Consider the following 22701-nt stretch of genomic DNA (forward strand, 5'->3'; position numbering starts at 1 on the left):
GGCCAGCACTGGCCACACTCGTGTTGAGCTTCGTGAGCAGCCAGAAACCGGCCCTTTTCCCGGACGAGGGTTACCAAATTGTGGGAGATGGGGCAGCTGCAGGAACCGCCGCTCAGGAGAGCCAGAGAGGGGCTGGGGTCACGCCAGCGCCGTCCCTGCACGGAGCCATGCAGCGTCCAGCACTGGTGGGGGTGAGGAACGTTTCAGTAGCCCTGGGGCTGACGTGGGCACCCGGCCCCAGCCTGGCGGGCGCGGCCGCAGGCCCTGACGCGGTTAGGCCTTCACCCGCACCCTAACCACCGTCTTTCCTACCGTGCAGCCCCGGCTGAAGGCCCCGTGGCCAAGGGGTGCTCAGTGCCGGAGTACGATGGCTGTGTAATAAGCTGGATAATTTACCGGGTGCTGGTTGTACCGTCCAACTTAACTGGCATCATTAGGTGAGCTGTACAGTGCCCACGCACCCCGGGGGGTGGGTATTTACACAAACGCGCACCCCACGCTCCCCCCATCAGCAGGGAGGCGCAGGGCAGGCGTGGTGCCCGGGGACCAGGCGGTGCTCCAGCCACAGCTCCCTGGGCACGTGGCTCCCCGCACCAGCTTCCTCACCGAAGAGCCGGGCGCCGTCAGGAGGTGCCAGCCCCACCCTGCCCTGCTCCCGCACCCCAGGCACGGGGGGGTCACGCAGGGGGTCCCCGTGCCTGAGCAGACGGGGTGGGCGTGCGAGGGCCCAACCAGCCGGGGCGGCCGCGGCCAGCGCGGCTCCCAGGCGGGCGCGGCGCCCGGCCGGGGCGCGGGCAGGGCGTGGGCGTGCGGGCGGAGCCCGGCCCGGCGCGGCGTGGGGCCAGCACGCACGTGGCCGTGGGCTTCTGGCACCCCCAGCGCCATCAGCCCGAGCAGCCGCCGGCCGCAGGCAGAAGAAGGTCCACAGACAGACAGACAGACGTTCAAAAGATAACGTCAAATAAAATAAAATAATATCACATACAAAATAATTAATTTATACGTATCTGTAAGAATGCTTAACATTTTTATATGTATTATCTTCTTGCTATAGCTATTAATATGTAATCTATTATATAATTATATAAACATTATTCATTACGTATATTACGTTGTTATATGTTATAGGACATCTAATTATATATCTAATATTTTCTATTATGTATATCCATATATGTATATTAGCTATAGTATATATTATATGTATTATATATACACAGATATAATGTGTATATAACAATACATTATAATAAGCATAATATAAATAATCTATTATTATTATCTAGGTATTATATAATGTATATAATGTGCTACACATTATATAATATACAGTATATTATACTGTATGCACTATATAATATATTGTATATTATTCCCGTATTAATATTTGTTTAGTAATATTAATATTAATTATATATTTATGAATTTTATCAAAATATGGGTTCTAGGTTATGTATAGACTAGATATTACATATACATTATATATGCACACATATACATATGCACACATACCTAGTATAGACTTTAGATATATGCACACATTACTATATAACCTATAACATTACTATATAAACTACAATATCGTATGTATGCATAGTATATATGCAATATATTTTTATTTAAAAATTTATATAAGAAAAAGTAGTTATATAAATCATCTCAGCAATGTATTAATAATATATAATAGATTATATAATGAATATATAACACATGATACGATATAGTGCATAATGCATATATAATATACATCATAGACTATTCAATGCACGATATACAACACAGTATATACTACAGATTACAGATTATGCATAACATGTATGCATAACATGTACGTTATGTATGCATACATACGTGCACCTATACCTATAGATGAATGTATACATGTACGTACACAACAGGGCATTATATAATGCATACTCTAGACTCCAGAATATAGTCCTACAAAGCTAATAAAAAATTCTGTAAGACAATATTATTTCATTATCTGAATATTGATAACGTATCAATGATCTATAATGCATATATAATATTAGGTACTGTGTATAATGTATTATAATATACATTATATAATAGGCAATGTATAATTTATAATATATTCTGTACTATTCTATACTATGATATATTGTAATATGCATTGATATAGTATGTATATATACATTATACACTGTACTACACATTATGAAGTACACTTATACGGATAAGTGTAAGTGTATATTTGTATACTTACTTTATGTATACTTATATATTTTGTATATAAGTATATATATATAAAATAAGTATACTATACTTTATACTATACTTACTTTGTATACTTACTTGTATATTTGTTTTATGGAGAATTATAATGTATTATACATAATAAATGTGGTATTTCTTGCGTGTGCGTGCGTGTGTATAACTGAAATAACCCTTCCAGGTCACAATCCCAAGTCCCCACCCCCTGCAGGCGTCTGGCATTGCCCTCAGGTTTGGGGGTTTTCTCGGAGCGGTTTCGCAATACGTTTAACTGACCTATGAAAAACCGTAAAATTGGCAAATGGAACGATGACTTGGTTCCTTATCCCGACACTTTAAAAACCCCGTGCCGCGCTGAGGCTGGACGGCGTCACCTGCCCCCGGCCGTTCCCGCAGCCAGGGCAGCCGCCCAGCCACCCACCCAAACCCCGTCCGGACCCCGGTGCAGCACCGGCGGAGTCTTTGCTCTGCTTTAAACTCCTTTCTGTAAATCAGCTTCCCCGTCACAGGAGAAAAGGTTTAAAAACTAAGTTTGTCTAACGCTACCGTGGTCCTCAGGCCACGGTAGGGCACGCGGCGCGCAGCAGACAAGGCGGGGAACCGGTTGGGCTCTACGCTCCCTCCGCTTCAAAGCTGCAAGGGGGTTTTATTATCGTTTAAAAATAGTGATTCCTTTCCAAAAGCAACAGGTGATTTAACTGGAGCTGGCGGCCGGCTGTTAAAAATAATGTCCGAGTTACCGTAAGGGGAGGATGTGTTCCGGAAGCGTCCCCGTGCGGGCTCCCCTCCGCCGGTGCAGGGCCGCCTCTCCCCGTGCCACGCCAGCGACGTCGACGCAGCCGTGCCAGGGCCCTGCCACGGCCGCAGCACGTGTCTCTGCCCAGGTTCAGTCTCTCCCTGCCTGCGCTGATGGCAACGGCAACATCAGAAGCTGGGGCCAGAATATTACCGCGATGTTTGTGCCTTTGCTAGACACTACGTATCTTTTCAGGCGTGGACTTAGATGAAATAAGACTTTTAAAAACTAAAGCCTGCCGGCGTCCTGCCCTGGAGCCTGAGCTGTAGGACAGCCCTGTGAAAGGAAAGGCCAGCCTGGCCTGTCCATCTCTCTGACTAACACACCAAATGTTTCCACGAGGCAGACCTTTGTTACGCGGATTGTAAACTAAATTTAACTAAAACCATTTAAAGCCGTAATGAGGCTTTTTATCTGCACGGAAGGATTTCAGGCGCTTGAATGCAACGTGCAAAACCTAGGCAGCCGCGGCACCCTGGTCCTTCACCAAGGGCAGACGCCTGGTGCCCCAGGTAACTCGCTGTACCGCACAGCGGCAGTAGCCCCGCTGGCCCAAAACGCCTGCCGGGACCCAGCACCCTCGCAGGCAGGCGAGGAGGCAGGAGGCGCGTCAGCACCACTGCCCCGCAGCTCCCTGTGGCACCCCACGGCACCCCGCATCGCCCCACGGCACCCCGTGGCACCCCACAGCACCCCACGGCACCCCGCATCGCCCCACGGCACCCCGCAGCACCCCACGGCACCCCGCATCGCCCCACGGCACCCCGCCGCACCCTGCATCACCCCATGCCCCGCTGGGGATGGACGGGCAGAAACACCGGCGGCTCCATGAGCGGTTCTCCCCACTGCCAGCCCATTAAAAAGCGACGCGGGTTTTAAACAGGTTTGCGTGGGGCAGAGGTCTGAAATCGAAAGCAAAAGCCCTGCTCTGACCCACTTCTGGGCTCGCCCCGGCCCCTGGGACATCTCCTCCCACCCACCCACCCGAGAAACAAGCCAGGCGATGCTCAGCAAGGTGCACAGCCGCACAGCCAGCCCCCAAAACCTCTGGCTGTGCCCAGCTGTGTTTCCCAGCAAGTCCTCCAAGCGAGGCAGCCGGTGGATGCACCTACTGTGTTGATGGCTGCGAGTGACCATGTTGTTGACACCAAAACTGCTAAAAAAATTACACTCGCGAAGCGGCATCGCACAGACTGTTCCTCTGCTAGTGGCGGCGCTGGCGCCGACACCAGTGACAGGAAAAGCTCTTCCCAGCTTCTCGCTAGCTCCGCGCCCACAGTTCACTGATGGTGTTTGAGCTGCGTTTTTCAGGACCCTGAAGGTTCCTGTAATTAATCTCCCTGGTTCCTTTCAGTTTGCAAACAATCCGTTTCAGACCATGTGTTCAGCTCTTTGTGTGCTCAGAGAGGAGGAAGGCTCCAGCGGTTTGCAAACCGGGCAAACATCTCTGCCCACGCGCACAGGGAGTGAGCAACCTCTGTACCTGTGCGCCGACTGCCTCCAAGAATTGGAAATCGCGTCACATTTGGGGTAGGATCAGCATTTTCCGTGGTGCCCAAACCCGTTCCTGCTGGACGCATTGAGAGTCATCAGCAAATTGATTTGTTAGCTGACAGCAGGAGGCTTTGTTTGCACAGCGCTGGCCGGCCCGCGCTGCCGGATGGCGAGAACATGGCACCGACAAGGCAACACCTGCATTCCCAGAAGCTGCTGCGTGCGGCGCTGGTCGAGCTCCGGTTTCAGCTGCGCCGCTCAGCTCTTGGCGTTTCCAGCGAGCTAGAAGCGGGCTAGAGGGTCCCACGGACAGGCAGGAGAGCCAGGCTGAGGTCCCGCGTCGGGGGCCCGGGCGGCGGGACAGCGCAGGGGAGGAGCAGCTCCGCGCCGGGGCAACTTGGTGAGGGGTGGGGACAGATCCCTCCCCAAAATACTGCCCAAAGGAGGCTTGCCGTGAGCAGGTGGCTGGGTAACCTGCGGTGCTGGGGGGATGCCTGTCACCGCCAGAGTCGCAGGAGATGTGAAAAGTCGATGCTGATGGCTCCCCGTAAAACCCCTCGGGCAGTCGGTGCCTCACACGTACAATGACTTTCTCCCAAAGCCCTGCAGCGGTGCAGTCGATGAAAGGAGGGGTGCAGCCCCAATGGCCCAGCAGCTCGCTCTGCCAAGGCTGCTGCAGCCCGCTGACGCCAAAAGCAAGTCCCCTGTTTCACAGGGCGTTTGTGAACGGAGCCCAGTTTACAAAGTACTCCAGCTTCACCTCCCTTACTCCTCCCCGAAATACGAGCCTCCACTAACCACGCTTTCCACTGCAACGCGTGTTCCCGTCAGCAGAAGATGCAAAAGCGTGGGTGCTGACGGCTACCCGGACGGTTCCCTGCAAACCTGGGAAATTCTTCTGACCCCAACAGATTCTATCTGACTCCTACCGGAACAGGCATGAATTACTTGACTATTGGGAAATCGATACCAACATGAAGCAGTTGTTTTGTGGCCTGTCCGTGCCACAGGCTTAGAGCAAAGACGTCAGCTGGGGCAGTGCTGTGAAGGTGTGGATGGAGCCTCTGGGCCTCTCTGACGGATGCGCTGGGCATCGGTCTGGAAGCTGTGTCTGACAGCCCGAGAGGACTGCCACATGCATTGGCAAACCCCTCGGGGAGCTCCTGCTTTGCATGAGCAGAGAGACCGGCCTGCACGGCCCACAGACGCCGGTGACACACCGGGTTGTGACAGCCCAGTATCTGGGGCTTTCCAAGCCCAGGGAAGCCGGGAAAAGCAAAATCACGCTTCTTGCCAAGCATGTTTTGCTGCCTGTGTCTCTGAGGCTGTTGAGGCCATGTTCTCTCCTTCAGTGTATCAATTTACAGCTAAAACCACAGCTTCGCCTAGACCTGAAGCCGGTCCCGATATAACGAAGCTGGTTTCCTAGGAATCAAGGCAGCGGTGGCGTACTAGCTTTGGTGCTTTTTAGCCTGACTGAACAAGAAAAAAGAAAAATCTTTCCCTACAAAAATTTTCTTTCTCTAGAAGCTTTGCTACATCAAAAAATATTCAGACATGTCCTGGGAAGCTTCCCTGCAGGAAGCTCCAGAAGGTCGCCTGCCTTTCCCACAGCGGAGCAGCCGCGTCTCAGACAAGAGCCTTTAGGTGAGCGAACGTGGCAGGAACAGGTTGGAAACCTCTTCCAGTGAGCAAAAGCCCCGAAGGCGTTACCGTCCCTGAGACGGAGCGTGCCAAAACACCCAAGCCGAGACGTCTCGGCCCTTAACACACCAGTAGGTGACAAGGTATTTGCATTTGGGGCTGCCAAGCAGATCTGCATGCCATGAGGTTGGCTCCGTGGCTTCTCCTGCTGGCAAAGGGAGAGATGGTACTGCTCCGCTGCGACACCTATGAGAGGGGTTTCACGGACCCGGCCTACGTCTTCCCCACTTACACTGATACTGTAACAATTTTTGCTAAAAAAATTAAGAAACTAGTTTTTGACCAAACCTATGCAATTGCCACATACAGACACAAGCCCTGTAGCACCCCCACACATCAGGGCTGATGACCCCAAACTGCTGCTACTTAAACCATTCCCAGGACGAGGCACGTCCCACGCGGAGCCCCGCCGTGGGCTATGGGACACAGCCCTCTCTCCCCTCGCGGGGTGAGCCGGGGCGCTTTGCACCTTGTTTTCGCCCTGCCCCAGGCACTGCCCTGTGAGTTTTTTCACGCAGTGGTGTCTCCCCCTGTTCCAGAGGGGAGTCCTGGCATGCCTGCTTTGCCAAAAGCCTGTCCTTATCGAAGGGGGCTGAGGAAATCCCACCACGGGGCAGAGCGGGACCAGGCAGGATCAGGCTCTAGCCTTGAAACCAGGCGCGCAAAAGCTGGGCCCTCCTTGCGCCAGCCTTCACAGCAAAAGCCGGACGCAGCTTTTCTACGGAGCCCCTTAACACCCCATCTCAGAGTGCCGAGCACAAGGGCAAGCCACCCCGGCCAAGAGCGCGTCCTCTAACCGGCAAGGATTTCTCTAAGTTTTCCACTTCTCCTTCAAAGGTGCCCCCCCCTCCCCACGTTTTCCCCGCGACGCTTTCAGGGGAAGGTCCCTGGAAGCTCTTCCATGGCTCTCCCCAGCAGGCCGAGCAGAGCGGAGCACGAGTCTGCGCCCGGCGACGGGCAAGGGCCAGGGCTCAGGCTCCAGCCCGCAGCCGGTGCCGGCGGCACAGAGCAGCAACGGCAGCAGCCCCAGCACAGCCCTTCGCACGGCAGGGCAACCTTCCCCCAGGACCGGACACACCTCGCCCTGCTCTTCTCCCCGCTTTAATTCCTTTTTAATTAATCTCATCAAAAGGTGCAGAGCAGGCTGGTGCCTACCAGGGCGCCCTGCCAGCTGAAGTCCAGAGCCTGGCCCCGGCCCCTCGCTCCCCCCGAGCCCCCCGGGCCAGCCCGGCAGGGAGAAGCAGGAGGCAGCAGGGGCACGCTTGAATTTGAAAATACTTTATTTGAATAGTAAATAATTATACAGTTGAAACAGTTCTATCGAAGCACTCTATAAATAGCTAACAGTTAAGAAAATAATGTGTGTAGAAAAAGAGATTGCATCTAAAAGTAAGAGCTGTCAGTTGCACAGGATAAAATGGTTAAGATCGTGTGTTATTCTAGGTATAAAAGTTAAAACCTTTTTAGCAGATCCCTTTAGAAAAAAAGATCTTCTAAAACGCACAGTGAAATGGCAGGCGGGGGAGACAAAAAAGCGCATTAGAGTATCTGCGATCAAATAATATCGATCTTCATAATTAATATAAATAAATAACGAATAAATAACATAATTACTCAAACCAACATATACAGATAGTCAACTCATGAGCTAGCTTAGTAAGGGCGGAACGAACAAAACCAGAAAGTTGGCATGTCACAGTTAAGGCAGTTTCTACAGCATTTTCTGGAGACCATCAACAGCAGAGTCAAGGCATTTGTGGCTATACTAAAGAAACTCTCATTTCTCCTCAAGCGGTTTGATCTGTTCACATTGATAAAAACCGAAACGAACGAACGAACGAACGAAAAAGAGAGACCCCGGGAAGGTAAACGTAAAGCCAGATTCCAGCAGTTCACAAGCCGTATTAAAGCTAATCGTGTGGCGAGTCCCAAGCGCAGCCTGCGGGACGCGCTCGGCCGCGGCGGGGCGGCCCCGGCCCCGGCCCCGGCCCCGGCCCCGGCCCCGGCCCCGGCGGGGGAGCGGGGCCGGGCCCCGGGAAGGCACGGGCGGCTCTAGCAGGCGGGGCGCAGCGGCACCTGGAGCAGGATGACCTGCCTGTTCTCGGAGGGGTGGCACTTGTTGATGTGCCGGGTGAGGCCGGGCGAGCTGTAGAAGGTGGCCGGGCAGTACTTGCAGGGGAAGACCTGGGCGGCGTGCAGGAGGCGGAGGTGCCGCTCCTGGCTGCTCTTGCTGGGGAAGGTCTCCCCGCAGACGGGGCAGAGGCGGCACTCGGCCGGCGGCGGCGCGGGCGGCTCCTCGGCGGCGGGCTCCGGGGCCGCGGCGGGTCCCGGGGCCGGGGCCGGGGCCGCGGCGGGTCCCGGGGCCGCGGCGGGTCCCGCGGCCGGGTGGCCCAGCAGGTGCTTGCGCAGGTAGGCCTGCCGGCGGAACCGCTTGGCGCAGCGGGGGCACTCGAAGAGCCCCTCCTCGGAGCCCGCCTCCGAGGCGCCGCCGGGGCTCGGCGTGTCCCGCTCGCTGCCGCTGCCGCCGCCCGCCTCCTTCGGCGGCTCCTCCGCCGGCGCCCTGCCCGCCTCGGGGCCGCCCTTGGCGGCGGGCGGGCGCGGCTTGTGCCAGCGGCGGTGGGAGGCGAGGTTGGCGGGGCAGGAGAAGACCTTGTCGCACTCGGGGCAGCGGTACTCCACCCGGACGATGCGGGAGCAGCGGTGCTGCGCCAGCGCGAAGGGGTCCCCGTACTCCTCCTTGCAGAGCTGGCAGATGAACTCGCCCAGCGGCCGGGCGCAGCCGCCCCGCGCCTTGGCCGGCGCCTCCACCGGGCCCTCCTTGATGCGCAGCCCCAGCACGGGCGACGTGGTCACCTCGTCCTCGAAGGTCAGCTTGCGGATCGCCTTCGCCTTCTTGCCCGACGGGGCCTTCTGCCGGCCGGGCTCCGCGGCGCCCGGCGGGCGCTTGGCGGGCGGCGGGCGGCCCGGGGCGGGCGGCGCGGCCGGGGCTCCGCCGGGACCGGGACCGGGACCGGAACCGGGACCGGGACCCGGACCCGTGCCGGTGCCGCCGGCGGCGTGGCCGGCGGGCGGCTCGGCGTGGCCGGCGGCGGCCCAGACCTTGAGCTCGGCCGGGGCGAAGAGGAGCGGGTCCATGGTGCCGGGCACGGCCGGGGCGGGGAAGGACTCGGCCGAGACGGGCGAGCCCAGGCTGAAGCCGCGCTCCAGGTACTTGTCCCTGCTGACGGGCCGCGTGGGGCTGTACAGCGCCTGCACGGCGGCATCGGGCGTCCCGAACGGCACCGGCGGCGGCGAGTCCCGCGGCGGGGGCGGCGGCGGCGGGGCGCCGCCGGCGGCGGGGAGCGGCGGGCCGGCGGCCTCGCGGCAGCAGCGCGCCCGGTAGGAGACGGGGGTGGGCCGCCGGCTGCGCTTCACCAGGAAGCCCCGGGGCATCTTCGCGCCGCCTCCGCGCCGGCGGCGGCCGCGGCGCACGCTCCTCGCTCTGCCCGCGGCGCGGCCGCCGCCGCCTTTAAGCGGGCCGGGGCCATTGTTCGGGCCGGCGGCGGCGGGACGGGCCAATCAGCGGCGCCGCGGCGGGCGGCGGCGGCGGGCGGAGCGGGTGCACCTGAGCCCCCGCCCGCCCGCCCGCGCGGCCCCCGGCGGCGGCACACGCCCGGCCCCGCCTCCCGCACGCTCCGCGCCCCGCGCCGCCGCCCGGCCCGGCACGCGCGGGCCTTTGTGTGCCGCCCGCGGCGGGCGCCGCTCCCCCGCCCGCGCCGGGACCGGACCGGCCGGCGCCGCCCGCGCCCCGCCAGCGGGAGCCGGCCCCTCCGCTGCGTGAGGGCGGGACGGGCTCGGCCGCGGCAGCGCCGCCCGCCCCGACCCCCGGCCCCCGGCCCGCGGGCAGGGCAGCGCAGCGCAGCGCGGCCGGCCGCTCCCGGCGGACGGGCTGCTGGTGGGGGCAGGCCGGCGCCGGGGGCGCGGGGAGAGAGAAACTTGGCGCAGGAGGAGGAGAAAGTCGCTGTCGTGGCGGCTGCCGGCGGAGGGGAGGCTGCCCGCCGGGAGCGCCCCGCGCCGGGCGGGGGAGCGGCGGCCCCGCCGTCGGGAGGCTGCCGGCGCGGCCCGTCGGCGCGGCGGCTGGGTTTTGTCCGCCGCCGGCATCAGGTGCTAACCGACGGGGCTAATCGAGCGGGGAAGAATAAAGACCGGGCCCGCCGGCCGGCCTCCCGAGCCCTGCCCCCTCGCCGTCGTGAAGGACGCGGGGTCGCGGCGGCCGACCCGGGCCAGCGCGGACGCGTGCCGCGGCCGGGCCGGGGGCCGGCAGCGCCGCAGCCCCCTCCCCGCAGCGGCGCGGGAGCGCGGCCGGGAGACCCCACCAGCGGCCCCGGCCCGGCGGTAACCTGTTACGCGGTGCGCCCTCCGCCCGGGCCGCCGGCGCGGAGCCGCGCCCGCAGCCCCCCCGCCCGCTCCCCCGAGCCGTCCGGCCCCGCTTCCCGCTCTCCCGCGGGTGTTGGGCCGGCGGCAGCCCCGAGCGCGGCCTGGCTCCCCGGCACAGCCGCGTGGAGGGGGACGGCGGTAGCGGAACGGCGCTCGGGTTTCCGTCTGAAACGTTACGCGTTCGGTGCAAGGCGAAGCAGCTGCCGCGCGGGGGACGCCCCCGTTCCCCGTACGCCACAATGGGGTGTAGAAGCCAACACGCGCCCGCTCCGAACGCAGCGGGCGGGCACCGCCGCGGACCGACCCGCCGAGGACGCGCCCGGCGCTGCCCCGGGCGGCGTTTGCGGGGGCCGAGAGCGTCCGTGCCCGCTCGCGGGTGTTGCGGGAGGGGCAGCGGCACCGCGAGGGGCCGGTCCCCGGCAGCGCGGCGGGGCCGCGGCAGGTGCAGCCGCTGCGGGGCGAGCACCGGGCCGCGGCCCCGCTCGCCCTTAACCCTTTGTCTGCGGCCCCGGCCCGCGCCGCGTCCCGGGGCTGCGCGGCGGCCCACGCGGGAATTTGCGCGGGCAGCTCCGCGCTCCGGCACGCGGGGGGGGGGGGGGCGGCCGGGCCCCGCTGCTCGGCGCGTCGCAGGTGGTGGGGGGTGTGTGTGTGTGTGTGGAGCGGGGCCGCCCCCCGCTGCGAGCAGCCGGCCGGCCCCGGGGGTGCGTGCTCGCAGCGCCGGCCCCCCCGTCCCCCCGCGGGTCCCGCGCGCCTTTGTGGGGGGCGGCGGGGCACGCGGGCGGCACGCGAGCGAGCGCCGGCCCCCCCGCGGCCGCGGCCCCCCCGCGCCGCCCCGCTCGCCGCCTTTGTGCGCCTCATTAGCATAAAGCTGCGCGACCCTGCCGGCGGGCGGCACAAAGGGGCGCGGAGAGCCCGGGGCGGGGGGGGCGGCACCCGGCACCGGGGGCCGCCGCTCTCCCCCGCACCCCGCCAGCGGAGCGGGCCGGGCCGGGCCGGGGGAGCGGGGGGTAGGGCCGCCCTGCCCGCGCAGCCCCCACCCCTCCCCGCCCGCCCGGTGGGACCGGCGTGCCGCGGGGCGGGGCGGCCCGCTGCGCATTAGCATACAGCTGCGGGCCCGCCGGGCACGCGCCGCCGCCCCCCCGTCGGGGCTGCACACCGAGAGCCGTGTCCGTGTCCCCATCCCCCCCGCCCCGGGGCTGCACACCGAGACCCCCCCCCGTCCCGGCCCCGGAGGCTGCGCACCGAGACCCCCTTTCCCCCCTCGGGGCTGCGCGCCGAGACCCCCCCGTTCACCCCGGCGCGGCCGCACCAAAGCGCGGGGGGGGGCGGCGCTGGCAGGCAGAACCGGCGCAGCCGTCTCACCTGCCGTCGGCGGGGGTCCGGCGCCGGCGGTGCTGGCCGGGGCGTACATGGGCAGGTGGGAGCGGTGGCGGCGCAGGTAGCGGAGGACGGGCTCCCGCAGCGGCGGCGGGCAGGGCCTCTGCTCGTCGGGGTCCTCCGGGGGCGGCTCGGCGGCGAGGGGCAGCCCGGGCACCTGCAAGGCAGAGCCGTCAGGCGGCCGTCCCGGCGGCGCCCGGGGAGCCGCGCTCGCACGGGGACGCGCACCTGGGACGTTAAGTGCGGCGGCACGGACCGAAAACGGTGTGAAAACGTGTCGGGGGCGAGACGCGCGCGGCAGCGGAGGGCGCGGAGCGAGGCTCGCCCCGGCGGCACCGGGCGCACCCCGCGGCCAGGGGCGCTCCGGTGCAGCAGCCCCCCCCGGCCGGCAGCTGCCGCTCCCCCGGGACGGCAGGGCGCGGGGCGCCGGCGGGCGCGGCCAGCGGCCGCCACGGCCGCGACCACCGGCTCCGCGGGCCCCCGCTTAACCGGCACTTCCAGCCGAGAGCGCGGGCGCCGGGGCCGGCGGTTCCGGTGGCTAGCACTGCTCGGTTGTCGGTCCCTCCAAAACGACCCGTGAACGGCCACAGATGCAACGTTTGCGTGGAACCGAACCGAGGTCTTGGTGCGCAAGAACCCGTGGAACCGCCCGACCCTCTCAGACTCGCGTGGCCTGACACGATTCTGGCGCTCGCCGCAGGAAATCCCCCTGCTGCCTAATTTACTAGCTGCTTTTAACCGCCTTCTCAGGGCAACCCCAGCTGCGGTTTGAAAACCAGACCATTATTTCTTATTGAGGACAAGTGCCTTTCCCAGAAAATCTCGCGCTGCACATGTGTGCCCTCAGTTTGCTGTAATGCTTCAACAGCTGATGTAGGTGCAAAAACCCGGCCCCGCCATCTGCATGTTTGCATAGCTGGAGCTCTGCATGTTGAAATAAACACAAGTTTGTGATTCTGCGAAAGGGTAAACATTCCCCGTGCCATCGCTCGGCTTTCAGCGACAGGCGAGAGCATCCCGCCCAGGAGTCATGCATACATCAAGTGCAGGGTTGGGGTGGCAATTTCAATACCCAGGCTAAAAATGTCCTCCCTCTCCGGGCTGTAACTGGCTTTTCTGTGCATATATTACTTACTACTAGTGAGCGTGTCCGTAAATATTATCCCTAAATGCATGAGAGTGATTTCCAGTTTCTGTGGAAACTGTACCCAGAAATGTCTGCCTTCTGTGTATTTACACTCACAGTTCTTAAACGTCTCTTTCAAAGGTGTATTTTCCCCTCGTTTTTACATTTCATTACTAGTTTATCTGCATGCTGAAGTGAGCTGGAATACGAGCAACAGGAAGCAAAGACAGTAGGTCTCTTGCTCCATATAGAAACACAGCCAATCCCGAGGCATTTAAGATATATTCCATAAGTGCATGGTACCTACTATGTATTTGGCGACGTGCCTAGAAGGAACACCCGAGGAAAACATATAAATGTGACATTTAGTAAATATAGTTAAAATCACCGTGAAGAAAACCCAAATAAAACCAGAAAAAGACAAATTTGCGTTCAGATGCAGATACCGTCATCTATGTTCACGTAAGCAGTTCTGACTCATAGAGGTGCTTTCAGTCCGTTCAGTGAGACTGTTTTTCTGTGTCAGGACTACTGCAGCAAAAGGGTAAGGCAAGCGAGTCTTTAATTTGTAGGACGCCAATTCCCCTTTCTCTAAAGTTGTTCACACTTACAGCATGCGAAATGGGTTGAATGATGGCAAGAAAAACACTTCTCATCAGGCCTCCCATTCTGCACAGGATTTCATTTTGTGTTCTTTTATAGATGTCTTCCGAGAAAATCTAAAACAAAGCTGCACTGAGGCACTTTCTGTATCATGTCAATAGGAGGAAAATTGCATCTAGCCCTTCTGGGAGGAGGCAGGGGCCGAGCGCCTGTGTGCCTACAGCTGTGACGTACGACAGCACGCCAGTTTGGGCCACGGAAATGGGTGGGCTACAGCCTATGCAACGTCCCTGCCTTTTGTCACCCTGCCTCCATTTACACTTGATTCTGTTTGTTTTCTGCACAGTTAAAAACTCTGAGAGCGAATACTTAAAAAATACTGCCGTCGCACGGAATTCCATTGCGTTAAACAAAAGCAAAAGCAGCATGAGGAGAGGGAGGGTAAATCGGTCCCAAGTAGTGGGCTGGAAGCATCAAGATCCAGACTGCAAATTACGTTTGAGATCAGCCAGGAATTCATCAGGAGGTGGGGGAGGCAGTCCTTGGGGTTGTTGGAAATCTGCAGTTAGCAGTTCTTTCCGTGGAGTGCAGTAGGCTTTGGGTTTTGAGCAGGCAAAGTTACAGGCTGCTGAGACTTTATGCCTCCACCTACAGTACTAAGGCCAAAGCTGTAAACAGCATTAGCAAACATTTTAATTTCATCCTTATTCAGGAAATCCACTTATCGCTGAAAAAGCCAGTTGCTTTCACTCTTTCGGCTACAAAAGCCATTCCCTGTGGGTAGATGTTGAAAAATCGACTTCTCATAGGCTCAGCTGAGACAGGTTTAAGATGGCCTGTAGCGTACTCGTATTAGGAAACATTGATAAAAAAAGGGGTAACGGAACAAATAAGCCTCCCGATTCTGCTGGGTAGTTGTACTAAACTGCACGCACAATGCAAAAATGCTGTGAAGGAAAACAAAGGAACTTGAAGTTCTACTGGCAAATTTGAAAATACGCCCAAATAACGAAACTGAACAATATGCTGTACTTGGTGAACCCCCGCTGTGAGGCACAGGATCTGCTCAGGTTTCCCAGAGGAAATAGCTAAACAGAAACGTAAAGCTTTAGGAGCAAGATGGGAGAAGAAACCAAAGTGAACAACACTAACAAATTACCTAAATAATAAAATGCACTCGCCAGTCATTTTCCTTACCTGTTCCGACATCAGGATTTGGCGCAGTTCCTTCTTGAGATCAATAAACCGATCGTGATAGATGGCCATGGACCAAGGTTCCCTGAAGTAGCTGGTTAAAAAAGAAGAAATTTAGTTATCTTGTGAACCTCTCATTAACCACTAATAAAGTATTTACCTGCTTTTTTGCCTTTATAAATTACAGTTCTGGACCCATCATGATCGTTTGTTCATAAAATGCCTCCCGTAACAGCATGGTCAATCAATTCTTTTAATGGATGTTCCTGATGTACAGCCAGCTTCAGTAATTACATTTAAAGTGGCTTAATTCAGAGCTGTGGCAAGACCCAGTGAAGAATCCTGATTTTATCAGAATTTAAAAGCCTGAAGACCTGTAAAGAACGGTGTCTCCATTATCTGTCCTCATTTGAGAAAAGCAGATTGCAGGATTAACTGAACTGCTGCATAAACAAATTAAATTTGTGTAGACAATGACACAAATGTTGTTCATCATTAAGGTTTCTGGATTAATAAAGGCCAGAAAAACAGGCCACCACAGTGTTGCAATATGTTCTTTGCACTAGTACGCTGAAGCTAAATTGAACCTATTCTAGGGGGAAGCTCTTGTAACTTTTTCTTTCAGTGACAGCATTCACGACAGCATTCTTCTGTGAAAAAGGAGTAAAAGGATGGAGAGGACACGACTTGATGTAGAACCTCAAGGCTGTAAATATACCTGGAGGCAGCTAGATTACAAAGCTGCGATTTATTTCTCTTTCCTCTATAATGAAAAATAAATTTTACAGCTTCACTGAGATGCTCTGTGTGTAATTCTTGTTAATGCTAACCGGAGTCAGGAAGCGCACCACGTTCATCCCAATCACGACTGAACAGATGCCGGCAGGGTCACCCAGGAAGTTTTAAGATGGGTGCGTTTGCGTGGCTGCGACCAATGTTCTCGTCTTTGGCACGGCAGCAGCATGCTTGGCGCTGCTGTCAGGAGTATGTGTACGCTATCACTTGATTCAGTTGCGTGGTCTTTAAGTGAACATCTGGATAAAGCAACTTAAAAGGCGCTACACAAGTTTAATAATTCTGACATACCTGTCTACAGAAAACTAAAAAACTAATGTGCAGTTTCCTTTTGGCAGAAGATTTTTTTTTCACTCACGTCAAGTGGCAGAATTTCCCCCCTCCCACTCTTGGAACGAAACTTCAGCTCTCGCTAATGCCCTGCACGATTAACAACACCTTGTGCCCCTGGCAGAACTTTGCCGGGTTTTCTACATACTTGTCCCATCATAAGCTCTCTTCCCCCTTCCCGCTGTGCCCCTTCATCTGCGTTTCTCTTCGTAAGGCAGGCTGGCTGGGGCTGCCTCTCCTAGGTTTGCAGAGTGCGCGGCACAGTGGGGCTCTCTCCGATAGATGTTTTCACAGCATAACTATCTATTGACTATTACAATAGACTATTACAATTGGCTATTACAAATACTGTGTTCTTGCTATGGGAAGTGCTGCCCAGCCTAGGAGTCTCTGGTAGCACGTTACCACGACTGACACTACCTGTTCATTCAGATATGAAATGTTAGAAAAGATGAGCTCAGCTTTAAGTATCTTTAGGTAATTATATACCTATAACATGTGCAGAGAGCTAGAGAAGAACAGGATATTCCCCAAATATTTAAAAAGCCTTCAGTTTCAGAAAGAACCCCCCACCCAACACAAACCTTTAACTCAATGTTGATACTAGATAGCAAAGCAGGGAAAAGGGGGGTGTTATACAAGAATACATTAAGATAATTAAAGACTCTCTATTTTTACTGATATGCCCTGCTAAAAGCCATGTTCCGCTGGCCAAACATTTTGTTTTCAAGCTGGCATCTTAATTTTAATTCTAACCCTGATAAGGTGATTTCATCTCTTGATTGAGGCACATCTTCCAACTGCCTTACCTTGGTTAAGTTGTTCACCTCCCTGAGATGTTGCATTAAATGATGTTTATAAAATGTTTCAGGGATGCTACATGTTACTGCTACAGTTACCAGCTCAGTCCATAACTGCATTTTTAACTGTTCCTGTCAATATTCACAGATTTGGAGCTCAAAACCTTAAATGTATCACCCAGTTTGCAATAGTTAATGCAAATAAAATGTTCTTTTTTGGGGAATGGAGAATGTCTTGTCTGTATTTTCTAGATAGGCTGCCAAGAGGAGCTACCAGTAAACAACATTTACTCCCAGATTCCCCTGACTTCCCTTCACCTGAAGAACTGTAACCGCCAAAGGCAATTTAAAGATAGGCTTCACAGAAACAATGCACTTTCTTTGCTGGCTCTGCGTTTTTATCTATTTATCTTTTCAGTTAGAATCACCTTTCCAAAGGGGCACATGGTGTTTTTGAGAAAGCAGATCTACATATGGCTGCTAAAGGGAAGTTTAATAATGAAAACCCCCATTTGAAGCCAAACCAACAAGTTGACTTTCCGAGGCTCATTCTGAATTTTATTACCACTTCAGCAGCAGTCCCTCAGGGCAAGCTGCAGAAAGCTTGAAAGTATAATGCTCTTCAGTGTACAAGATGAAGCTGGCATGCTACCAACAGAGGCTCAAAGGCTCCTCAACTATCATGAGAACGGCATCTGCCACATGTGTTTGCACCATTTAGTCTTTCATAACCTGCCAGAGTGATCAGGCTAAATATGTACAAGATGACAATGTTTGCCAGGAGCATAACGGGTTTTCAAACTTGGTCACTTCCTAACGGGGATCCCCTGCTGGCAGACTTTTATATCGACAGAAGCCATCATGGGAAGGCATTTGTAACGAGATGGGATGAAACGGTCTCCTTTTGAAGACAATAAGCGACATCCTTTTTGTTGCTAGGAAGCTGGTCTCGCCTTTCATTGACAAACAATATTTAAAGTCTGTTCTGCCTCATTTGTGATGTGTAGCCTACATTAGATGAAAGGGAAGAAGGAGGAAAATATTTAGTGGCGTCCTGTACAAAAGACGTGGAACCTTTCCCTTTTCAAGACATACAGCATTAAATAAAATGGATGAAGTTGGCCGCTGCTAGCAAGCAAAAACAGAGTATGCCTGCACGTGACTTTCCGTCTGAGAGCTATCTGTATTTATTCTCCGTTTCATTTGCAACTACACACCACTTTCAGAGAACAAGGCTTCTGCCTCTGCGGAAGCTAATTCTGAAGCTGCCGTACGTCTGCGGTGTGTCCCGGCCCTCTAAAGCAGAGGCAGCGAGGACCCAACACTGACCTCTGGCAGCGTTTCTGCCATCTAAGTCAGGTCTAATGGCACGAGATGCGTCACTGGCACCAAGATGGTAAAGCCAGAAAATCTTAAAAATTGAACTAAAACCCTTCAGAATAACACACTCGGTTTGTACAACAACAAAACAAAAAGCAAGATATAAAGTTTAAAAAAAAAATTTGAAGTTTTTATAAATAATTTTAAATCCCATCACGAGAAAGTAATGGCGGAAAGGTGAAGACCAGCTCTGTAGAGTGAGCTTATCTACTCTGGTAGACCTAATCTTTTATCATTCGCAAGCTTGGCATAACTGTAATACTCATACAGATCAGTTTTATCACACCACTGCAATGTTTTCCAAGCTTTGTGAGTTGGGCTTCCATTCATGAAAATGAAGTAAAGCAAGGCCCAAATAATTTCCACTTATATTATTAAAGATGGGCTTCTGAGGACTGTTGTTGATTTTGTCCTTATGCATTTCATATTGGGTGCTTTTCTTGGAAAATCTCAGCTGAAATCCTCTCAAAAAAAAAAATCACTGGTGAAAAGAGAAGCTGAAAGCAGTGATATGAATGTATCCAACATGGCAAAAAAACCCAGAAACCAATTTTTAAAAAGGTTTGATTTTCTCATTCCTCTTAATGTGAAAGTAAATCTCATTATTACAGTCTGAAAAATAGTGGGTTTCTTTTTAATATGAGGATTGTCATACGTTTTTAATTACTTCCATTCCTTTTCTTGCTGCTTCCATGAGCCTGATGACAGTAGAGATAACCGGTGCCACCACGGACAGGCCTGTGGGCACACCTTATGCACTGGGAATGCAGACCTGACGGCTCATTCAACTACGTGGAATAATCCCTCCCTGCAGGTGAGTTTATCAAATTACCAGAGTGCGTGTGCACGCCGAGACCGCCGCGCTCCAGTGCGGAATCTGGTTAAGGGAATTTAAACCACGGCCCTAAGCGGCAGGCACTCGCTGCTGCCTTGTCTGCGCTCCCCGTGACTTCTCTCTGCTGTGAGACTGGGACAAGGTGGGGGATTTTCAAAAGCTCGACGGGCAGGTGGGCACCCATTCCTTGTGATGATGCCTTTGAAAAATCCCTCTGCAGACTACTGGCATGTTATTAACTACAGATTTTGAGGACACTGTGTCTGCCGGTGTTCTTTTGCTACTCACAGCTTTCATGGCAATAATAACGGAACCAAATCCAACTCCTTGCATCCCTGCTCATTCACCGACACACATAAACTCGGAGGAAACAACTAAGTTCAGAAACTCAGTCTATCAAGTGGTTTGAATCTGTTTGCAACTTTTGTTAAATGTCTCTAAATAATCATTAATACAGATCTCTTGAAATCACATTCATTTCTTCACAAAGCAGTCTACAATTCACTAGTAACCTGCCTTACATCCCACTAAACTCAGTGGGACTCTGGTCGGAGTTGTATCTTCCAGCACTGTAAGCATATGCAGAGCAGCACACCTTTTTTTAGTACACAGTATAAGGCAGAGTCATTGATAAACTTAATGTCCTGTTAATCTGTAAGTAGTGTAGAGTCTCCTTTCCTCTCTGTAGCTTCCCATATTTAGTACAACACCATGAATTTCCAAGCTGGATGTCCATTTTTCTGGGTTTAAATTTCTTTTTTTAAGAAGAAATGTAATGCTTGAAATGCAAAATCTCCAGGCTGTATCAGCTACCTCTGGAAGATACTCTATCAGTTCTCAAATACTCAGACCTCAGAATATTCAAAGTCATTCCTTAGCATGTTTGGGTTCTTTAAACTTGAATGACTTTGGCAGTTTACGGAAGCTGAGTTTCTCATTGGTGCTTCTGGCACATGATGGAAAAAGCTACCCAAGTGCTGGTGTGCTTTTGCTGCAGTATACCTCATTCCTCCTTGGTTTTGCCACTATCTCGTCAGTAAGAAGAAAGCTGCTGCTGTTACAGACACCAGGAGCCAAACCAGAAGGACAGACACAGATGAAGCTGAAGCAGCTGGTCAGCTGACGGGGGCTAAAGTGCAATACCACTGTGGCAGGAGTGCCTGTGAAGGGCAGGGAATTCCGCTTCCCGGGGGCAGGGAGAGGAAAGTACTGCGGTGGGTTGGGATGCAATGCGATTTTAATTTCCAGGTCATTCTGACATTACTTCCCAAACACAGTTTGCAGATTAGCAAAAGTCTTTTCTCCAACACAAGTGCATGCAAGAAGAAATGTCTCATCTTGCCGGGAAAACAGAAGATGCGTGGTTTTGGGGACAATATATGGATCTTTTTAAGGCTCTTAATTACAAAGATATGTGATTCCAGTAAAAGATACAGAGTATTTCCAGATATACCTTGCATAGCTGGACCAGGAATCATGAAGTATAAATTTAAAGACAATAGAAATAAAACCACTGAGCATTTCCTGCTAAATATCACCTGACCAATAATTTTGAAAGACAGCTTGTTTATGGAGGTAAAAAGCAAGACTAATTTGTGTAAAATCCCATAAAGCACCACCCGAAAGCATTGTTCTTAATCACAAAGAACATAAAATGTTCCCTGGTTTGCAATTTCTTAAAATTCACTTATAACTGCTGAACGGTCAAGCAAATGTTGAACCAAGAGCATGGTTGTAGCAAGAAGGTATTTAACTCCTTGCTCTATAGTTGTACTCACTGAACACCTGTTTGTCCATGCATTTTAGTCACTCCTGTTAAAGTCGTTAATCTAGGACCCCGTTACTGCCCTGACCCAGTAATTAGTGAAATCAGTAGTCTTATGGACAATGAATCTGTGATTTACTTCACCAATTTACAAAATAATGATAGTGTTCACTCATTGTTAGGCTGACTACTTTTTGATAAGTAAATCATAGAAAGGAAGCCTGTGCTTTTTTACCACTTTTAACACAACTATGAGCAAACCCGCAATGTCTTTTCTTTGGAAGACAACTGGTTTAAAACCTGTGGTTTACAAACCCCTTTTTTCTGTAGCTGCAATTGCGAAATGTAGCGCAGTGCAACTGATCTTGCAGTTCTCGCGCAAGAAGAATGGCCACTGAATCCAGACCTCGTAGAGGACAATACTGATCCCACTGGGCCTGGTCCAAAACCTCACTGGGGCGACTGCAGAGACCTGCTGACTTCAGGGGCACGCGGGTCATGGCTTACACTATGTATTGCTTGCCAGCATCTTCCCTTTGCAAATGCTGGTTATCCATCATGACTGATAAATCATTTCCGTTTTCTGCATTTTTAATATCCTGGAAATGTTACATTAAAGTGCCATTACCTGGAGGCACCATCAGAAAGCAGGTCTTAGCAATACTCGCTTCACGTTGAGATACTGCAGTCCTTTCCTATTCTAAGTATCCTCGAGAGAGAGTCTCCGTTATTTCAGCACTGGAATTTGGTAAAGTTTAGATACTGTACTAGACAGTAGCAGTTCTTGTGTGGCTGATTCTCACTGAACTGCTCTTTAAACTTTCTAAAGCCTGTGCTCTTTAAAATTGTTATAAAAACATTGCTGTCTGCTCTTTTTATGAGGAAATTATGGCTGACCCTGAAATAAGGTTTATTGCATTTTTTCACATAGTACTATTTCACACGTAATGTATTATGAAAAACAATTAAAAGGAAATTAAATCTGACGCACAAAATAACAAATATGCTGTGTGCAGCGGTATGATTGCTTTTCTGCAATTACTTGTTTATGAATTCAGAGTTCAATCATTCATAATGGTTTGCATAATTATTAATATGAATCAGCAAGGTTCGACTGCAAATTAATGTGGTAAGATTCAGTTGACTAGCCTTTACTTACTAATTTGGACGTGGGGTTTCTTAGTAACGTAGCTCTTCATTAGCAAGTTAGCTACTCCTTAAAAACTACATTAATATATGGAAATCTAAAGCCACCTAAAGCGGTCTACCATTGATATTGATTTGCTATGTAAGTACAGCTTTACCAGTGCACCTTGGGGTTAGCATTTAATTCTGGTAGCAAAAAAGCTGTTAAGTGCTTTGATATCCCTTCATGTGTTCCTCTTTCCTTATCCTGTCTCTCTCTTCATAAAAAGCACACAAATTTTCCTCTAATTAGGTTGCAAAGTGTACTGAGTAGCATTAGTCCCTCTCAGCCATGCTCACTACCTGCCACATTTCCTTTCTGGTTTTTTTCAGCCCTGCAGAAAATAAGTCTCACCGTCTGCATGATGAACAAAAGCCTAAGGTGGAATCCCTTAAATGTAATCATGGTGTGCTAATGGTATGGGATCCGGCAAATTCCAGACAGCAGTGCATTCTAGTATTTCTCTTAATGAACAATCACTCTTCATTTCTGAAAGTCTGGTTTAAAAACAGCTTTTCTATGTAGCATGCATTTCATGTTTAAATAATCACTGATTATCCAGGCTATAAGTAAGAAATTTGTATCTTTACCTAGTCCTTTTAAAAACAACACTGAAAACATGAAATGTTCTTCTTTTTCCTAATTTATTTTTTATATTGTGAAAT

General features: G+C 53.1%; 2 protein-coding genes across 2 annotated transcripts in view; both read right to left on the reverse strand.

Moving 5' to 3' along the window:
• Positions 1-2862: 2862 nt before the first annotated feature.
• Positions 2863-22701, reverse strand: part of CFAP61 (cilia and flagella associated protein 61) — a 121852-nt gene continuing 102013 nt past the window's right edge. The window contains exons 25-27 of the mRNA XM_075497202.1: positions 14949-15039; positions 11850-12179; positions 2863-3141 (exon numbers count right to left, since the gene is read on the reverse strand). Coding sequence (XP_075353317.1) covers positions 2863-3141; positions 11850-12179; positions 14949-15039 — 700 coding nt within the window. The remainder of the gene's footprint in view (positions 3142-11849; positions 12180-14948; positions 15040-22701) is intronic.
• INSM1 (INSM transcriptional repressor 1) lies at positions 7457-9810 on the reverse strand. The gene is given in 2 exon segments (XM_075497115.1): positions 7457-9702; positions 9705-9810. Coding segments are annotated over 2 exon segments (1473 nt in total). The 5' UTR covers positions 9757-9810; the 3' UTR covers positions 7457-8281.

This window comes from Mycteria americana, chromosome 3 (assembly GCF_035582795.1).
Source record: "Mycteria americana isolate JAX WOST 10 ecotype Jacksonville Zoo and Gardens chromosome 3, USCA_MyAme_1.0, whole genome shotgun sequence".
In the NCBI taxonomy this organism is placed as follows: Eukaryota; Metazoa; Chordata; class Aves; order Ciconiiformes; family Ciconiidae; genus Mycteria; species Mycteria americana.